At 48.9% G+C, this 7,540-nt stretch overlaps 1 protein-coding gene across 1 annotated transcript; it reads left to right on the top strand.

The window, feature by feature from the left end:
* The first annotated feature begins 1,263 nt into the window (after positions 1-1,263).
* On the top strand, positions 1,264-7,259 carry LOC138797119 (zinc finger protein 300-like). The gene is made up of 2 exons (XM_069976919.1): positions 1,264-1,275; positions 5,985-7,259. The coding sequence occupies exons 1-2, from the start codon at positions 1,264-1,266 to the stop codon at positions 6,996-6,998; spliced, it is 1,026 nt and encodes a 341-aa protein (XP_069833020.1). The 3' UTR covers positions 6,999-7,259.
* Positions 7,260-7,540: the final 281 nt, after the last annotated feature.

Here is a 7,540-nt window from a genome sequence, read left to right as displayed (position 1 = left end):
GAGTAATCCAGGAGGCAGCAGGCTGGGGGGGATGACTGTGTGATCATTGTGTGTGTCAGGTTCCTATAAGGTGTCAGGATGTGGCCGTCTATTTCTCCATGGAGGAGTGGGAGTATGTAGAAGGACACAAGGATCTGTACCGGGGGGAGCAGCCGCTCATGATGGAGGATCAGCCGCCCGGCCTCACAGCACAAGGTAAGAGGAGACCTTCCTGATGCTAGAGAGCAGGGGGGGAGGGGCCCTTAGATTATCATCCTCCTTCCATCCTCCTCTCCCCCTCCTCCTCCCATCCTCCTCCCCCCATCCTCCTCCTCCTCCTGATGACATGTAGCAGTGTATAATGGATTGGCTCCCTATGTGTTCCCTACAGATGGAGGCAGTGACAGGAATCCACCAGAGAGGTGTCCCTGTCCTCTGTATTCCCAGGACTGTCCAGAGGGAAATGTCCCAGCAGACAATCAGCAGGTAGATGAGGCTGATGCTATAGCACTATATCTCTATAGCGCCCCCCGGTGCTGGTGGTTGTTGCTCCTGCACTCATAGATGTGATGAGGCTGATAGATACATGTTGCTGGTTTCTTATGTTGATGTGTTAGATTTTCCCTCCTGTCTGCTGGATTGTACTGAATTGTTCTATATGTCCCATCAGGGGGGAGATCAGGTGACTAATATTAAAGTGGAGGATGAAGCAGAAGAAGAGAGGATGAGGGGCGATCCTCGGTGTATGAGTGAGGTGAAGGAGGAGGAGACGCCGGCAGCTGCTATACCAGGTAGGGGAGGATGGAGTTACACAGGGATATGGAGAGGAAACTAGAAGGCGATTAGACGTCTCTGGTATTTATCCGGCAGACATCACAGTATACGCGGGGTGAATATTCGTGAAGGATCAGTCAGCACAGTCTCCCAGTACATCCCAGTGATATTCAGCGCTTCCCACCTCTCTACACTGGGGATGATGTATAATCGGTGTTTGGTATATACTGCACAGTAGGATCAGATATAACCTGGATGTTATAGAGTCCTATATAGTCTGAGTCACACACAGTGATATCCTGGGGGGACGTTCTTGTGCTACCATTCATCTGACAGAGACCCTAAATCCCATTCCCATTCTTAAGGAGTCTGCAGTGGGAAGTGATGCCAGTTGGCTCTTAGTAGGTGACCACTATTACTATATATAGATATATACGCCCCTGCACCGTATAGTCGAGTAGAACATGGCGGCTCTGTGCGTGATGAAGCTGTGGTCTGGGATTGCTAGACATGTCGTACCTGGTAAGGACAGCTAAGGGTTAATGCATGCTGTGGCTGTAGGGGAATCCCTCTACTTGTAGGCAGGTTTTCATCTTGTTTCACACTTACAGGAAAACAATCAGTAGGTTAGACGAATCTAACCGCTATGTCCCTATTGCACACGGGACGCTGAGGAGGAAGAGAAGTCTCTCACCTTCATCCTCGGTGCTGTTCCTGTGCAGTTTGCCGTTTAATTCCGCATCCAGTAAAGCCGTTTTGAGCACTGGGGACTGGGCTGGCGCCCGCAGAGCATCGCTCTGCCTGGGTTACTCCGCTGACAATCATTAGAAGGGATGAGATTGGTGCTCTGGGGGTGGTAGTCCTTCTCCCAGTGCTCTTACCAGACACTGTACCAACCTACAAACTCCACAGAAACAGCATCAAGAATCAAGGTAAGAGAGTTGCCGTCATCCTCAGCGTCCCATGTGCAATGTGGGGTATCGGCAGGTTAGCGTTGTCTAATCTGCTGGGAGTTTCCCTTTAACTTTTTGCTTTCTCTTTGGTAAATCTATCCCCCCCCCCCCCCGTTCTTATTCAGCTCGTTGTCTACTGCCTTGCTTATCCCGGGATTAGTTTGGTTTTATGTCATTCCATCTGTCCTTGAGTTGAATCTCTACCATGTGGATGATGCAAAGCGCGACAACCTAAGGCCTAAGCGTATCGGTCCCCAGTGCACCAAGTCCTCCTCCCATCTCTGAGGCGCCTATGTAGTGTTTATCTAGGCCCTGGCCTGGCCCAGCAGGATCCTCTGAAGCCGCATCAGCTTGATGGTCAGAGCAAGGGATTAGCCGACGCAGACGGACTCCCTGCCGCCGGTGACTCGGATATGCTAATTTACATAGAACAGTGGGCATACCTCCAGAATGGTGGCGCTAACAAAGGACACTGGTGGATTCAGTATGGCGGCTTCCATCACACAGTACTACACAATACCCAGGTCTGAGGGGGGTAATAGATGGGACAGAGGAGCCTTCGTTCTCCAGGAAGTGGGCGGTAATCTCTCCGTGTACGGCCAGTAGGAATTTAAGCAGGGCAAATTACCGTTATATCGTTCAAATTTAAACAATAATTTTTTCGTGTAAATGCAGCAACAATAAAACGACAAACGTGAAATCCTTCATCGTTCGTTCGGTGCTGACAACAAAACCATCATTAATCGTTTTCTGTAATTCCGCATTCGGTCACGGATCGGTCAGCGTAATTCCACATTGTTCCGTCATTCCCTGGGATCAGATAGAGTAACTGACCATAGTAACTACCGACTATCGCTCTGTGTAATATGGGGAACAATTTCAGGTTACCGATGAACAATGTTGTTTGCGATCGTTTATCGTTAAAAATCCTGGAGTCATTATCATTTAAAAATTCGCTATAATGACCAAAAATGAACGATTATCTGTCAGTGTAAGAACATCCAACCAACAAACCTTGTCTTTCAACATGTCAAAAGGTGCTCGGTGATTGCTCGCTGATCTGCTTGTCTAATACGTCGGACCCTCTAATGCTGCGTTTACACAGAGCGATAATTCGCCCAATCGATCGTTTAACGATTTTGAAGCAACAATTTGGTTTTCATAAAGATCAGTCTTTAGACCGATAAAAATCGTTAGAAAATCGTTTTAAGATTGCTTAGGCCCATCTCACACTTAAGGCAAATCCTTGAAAGACTGTTTACACGAAGCGATCTGCAAATTTTTAGTGAGCGACCAACGACCATTTGAGAACATGTTGAAAGATCACAATGGACGATTTCTCGCTCGTCACTTGATCGTTCACTCTGTTTACATGGAACGATTATCGCTCAAATGCGAACGATAATCGAACTTTGAACGATAATCATTCCGTGTAAACGCAGCATTACGCGGAGTACTTTGAGGGCTCGTTATGCTATAGAAGTACAGCTGGAGTTACACGGACGGCCTTTCGTCCATTGTCTTTGGTCTTTTTTTTTTAAGAAAAAAGTAGATTCAGAAGCAAATAAGCTTTCACAGTTGTACTTTCTGATCTGATATTATATAGAAAATACTAAACCAATAGTGTATGATATCTCATACAAACGTTCTACAAATGGAACCTGCCACAGTGAGGAAGCAGCAACCTTTATGCATCCTATTATAGAGAGGAGGAAGACTCTTTGGGGGAGATTTATCAAACTGGTGTAAAGCGAATCTGGCTCAGTCGCCCCCGGCAACCAATCAGATTCCACCTTTCATTCTTTACAGACTCTCTTTGAAAAATGAAAGGTGGAATCTGATTGGTTGCTGGGGACGAGTGAGCCAGTCTCACTTTACACCATGTTTGATAAATCTCCCCATATATATTGTTAGGGTGAGACTTAGAATCAGAGTCTCTCAGATATACCTGGGCCGTGCCAAATTGGTAAAGTGTGGCAGCTGCAGTCTGCCGCAAGTATCAGCCAAACACGTGATACCAAGCCCGTGTTCAAGCCGATTCTGTTTATTATGGGAACATCCCTTAGTTTATATCTTCAACAAGAAAGTTTCAAAATGTAGGAGGAGGGAGGAAAAAGGAGGATGGTGCACATAAGAAGCCATTGTACTGGCCCCCCCATCCTTCCTAGTCTTTATCTATTGGCAAAGACTCTGAAGCCGAGACCTTGAATTAAAGGAGACGTGTCACCCCCTGTGCCGGGATGACAGGCTCCCGACCCCCCACTACAGCCCCCTATACTCACCTGATCCTGCCGGGTCCCGCTTCCTGATCCGGTCGGGTCATGGAGATATGAGCGCCCGAAGTCCGGCGCGCGTTCACAGGAGAGTCCGACGCTCTTAGAGAATGAATGGGGAGCTCCGTCATTCTCTATGGGCATCGGACTCTCCTGTGAGCGCGCGCCGGACTTCGGGCGCTGATATCTCCGTGACCCAACCAGATCAGGAAGTGGGACCCGGCGGGATCAGGTGAGTATAGGGGGCTGTAACGGGGGGTCAGGAGCCTGTCACCCTGGCACGGGGGGTGACAGGTCCTCTTTAAAGCAGAGAGCACAAAACAAGAGAAAATTCCATTAGGAAAATAGTCAGTAACAGAGGGGGAAGGCCCCTCCGGCATCTATACAAGGCCCCCCCCCTGCATCTATACAAGGCCCCTCGCGCATCTATACAAGGCCCCCCCCGGATCTATACAAGGCCCCTCCCGCATCTATACAAGGCCCCCCCCCTGCATCTATACAAGGCCCCTCGCGCATCTATACAAGGCCCCCCCCCCGCATCTATACAAGGCCCCTCGCGCATCTATACGAGGCCCCCCCCCCCCCCGCATCTATACAAGGCCCCTCCCGCATCTATACAAGGCCCCTCCGGCATCTATACAAGGCCCCTCGCGCATCTATACAAGGCCCCTCGCGCATCTATACAAGGCCCCTCGCGCATCTATACAAGGCCCCTCGCGCATCTATACAAGGCCCCTCGCGCATCTATACAAGGCCCCTCGCGCATCTATACAAGGCCCCTCGCGCATCTATACAAGGCCCCTCGCGCATCTATACAAGGCCCCTCGCGCATCTATACAAGGTCCCCCCCCCATCTATACAAGGCCCCTCCGGCATCTATACAAGGCCCCTCGCGCATCTATACAAGGCCCCTCACGCATCTATACAAGGCCCCCCCCCCCCGCATCTATACAAGGCCCCCCCCCCGCATCTATACAAGGCCCCTCGCGCATCTATACAAGGCCCCTCGCGCATCTTTACAAGGCCCCCCCCCCCCCCCCGCATCTATACAAGGCCCCTCGCGCATCTATACAAGGCCCCTCGCGCATCTATACAAGGTCCCCCCCGCATCTATACAAGGCCCCTCCGGCATCTATACAAGGCCCCTCGCGCATCTATACAAGGCCCCTCCCGCATCTATACAAGGCCCCCCCCCCCCCCGCATCTATACAAGGCCCCCCCCCCGCATCTATACAAGGCCCCCCCCCCATCTATACAAGGCCCCTCACGCATCTATACAAGGCCCCCCCCCCCCGCATCTATACAAGGCCCCCCCCCCCCCGCATCTATACAAGGCCCCCCCCGCATCTATACAAGGCCCCTCCCGCATCTATACAAGGCCCCCCCCCCCGCATCTATACAAGGCCCCCCCCCCGCATCTATACAAGGCCCCTCGCGCATCTATACAAGGCCCCTCGCGCATCTTTACAAGGCCCCCCCCCCCCCCCGCATCTACACAAGGCCCCTCGCGCATCTATACAAGACCCCCCCCCCCGCGCATCTATACAAGGCCCCTCGCGCATCTATACAAGGCCCCCCCCCCCGCATCTATACAAGGCCCCTCCGGCATCTATACAAGACCCCTCCCGCATAATACAAAACTATATACATTTTGAGAATATAACACATTTTTAAAATAGACTCTCAACTCCACAATATATAATTGTGGGAAAAGTTCCCAGATTTATTGATGGGAATCTCTGCTTATTCCCAATCTCTGTGAGTAGTCACGTGGGGGGTCCTCCTCAGGGCCTGACAGCTGTCTGTGTATAGGTGGGACTATAGAGAAAGCTGTCAATCAATGTGTAGCTCCGCCTACATGACCCCTCAGCACAGAATGAGCAGAGATTTCCATGAATTCATTTCTAGTTATCCTGGAACTTTTCTTGGAAATCAGTATATGAGTCGACTCCGCTCCTTCGGCTCCGCACCAGGATACCTGCAGACTGGACTCCGCTTTCTCTAGGACAGGGTCCTTTCTTTGCAGAACTGTAGGAAAAAATCTATTCTTTTAATCTTAACAGAGAATTCCAGGAAGAACTCTGAAGAAAAAATCATATTATCGCTAAATTGTACAATAAAAGAGGAAGATACCGTGCAGCACTCCTCAGGAGAAGCCCTCCCCCCCATTACTGTAGATCCTGACCATGAGGAACCTTCTCCTGACCACTCACACACCGCGACCACAAGGACAGAGCACAGAGGAGAAAAGAAAAGGTTTCAATGTAATGAATGTAGAAAAGAGTTCACAGGTAGATCAGATCTTTTAATCCACAAAAGAATTCACACAGGAGCAAACCCACATTCATGCTCAGAATGTGGAAAACGGTGTAGAACTAAGTCCCAACATATTACACAGCGTAGAAGGCAAACAGGAGAGAAGCCGTACTCGTGTTTAAAATGTGGAAAATGTTTTACAAAGAAATCCATTTGCGTTACACATGAAAGAATTCACACAGGAGAGAAGCCATACTCTTGTTCTGAATGTGGGAAATGTTTTCCAAGTAAATCAGAGCTTGTAATCCATGAGAGAATTCACACAGGAGAGAGGCCATTTTCATGTCTGGAATGTGGGAAATGTTTTATCACCAACGCTAAATTAAGGAAACATCATATAACTCATACAGGAGAAAAGCCACATACGTGTTCAGAATGTGGGAAAGGTTTTTCATATAAATCGACTTGCGTTCGACATGAGAGAAGTCACACAGGAGAAAAGCCGTATTCGTGTTCAGAATGTGGAAAATGCTTTTCGGATAAATCAATTTGTGTCCGACATGAGAGAAGTCACATGGGAGAGAGGCCATATTCGTGCTCAGTATGTGGGAAATGCTTTACATACAGTTCACATCTTGTTGAACATAAGAGAATTCATACAGGAGAAAAACCTTATTCATGTACAGAATGTGAAAAAAGCTTTAAAAGTAAACCACAGCTCGCAAAACATAAGAGAATTCACACAGGAGGAAAGCTGTATTAATGTTCAGAATGTGGGAAACGTTTTAAAAGTCAATCAAATCTTTCATTTCTGTCCAACTTTGGCTGGATAAAAACACCTGGGTGTGACTACTGCTGATGGGGGACCAAGGTCTGTCCACACTGATGGGGTTACTTGTTTTCCAAACCCTGTAATCCGCAATACGCCTGCTCTTCACCAACATGTCCTGCTGCAAACTGGCCAGGACCAAGGGTTACACTGATTTGTACATATCCTGAGTACAGGTTAATCTCAAGTATTCGCCATAGACTCCAACATGGTTCAAACCCCGTGCCGCAGAGTCCCGCGGTAAATGGTCCCCTTTAGATAGTCTGCCTTGTCACAAAAGTCACAACCTACGTAAGTTATCCCCCTTGAAGAGACTTTGCCCCCTAAGTATCTCCAAACTCAAAGGCGATGAACTGACTACCCAATGTCTCGAGCTAAAAACTGCATCTTGTGAACAAGGTTCTTGTAGTGATTGTTAGTTCCATGTAAGAGACTGTTCAGTAAAGTTCACTGTTTTGCACTTACCTCTGACTCTG

This window comes from Dendropsophus ebraccatus, chromosome 7 (genome assembly GCF_027789765.1).
Source record: "Dendropsophus ebraccatus isolate aDenEbr1 chromosome 7, aDenEbr1.pat, whole genome shotgun sequence".
NCBI lineage: Eukaryota > Metazoa > Chordata > Amphibia > Anura > Hylidae > Dendropsophus > Dendropsophus ebraccatus.
The sequence above is the reverse complement of the archived record's forward strand: the minus strand, read 5'-3'. Positions and strand labels throughout refer to the sequence as shown.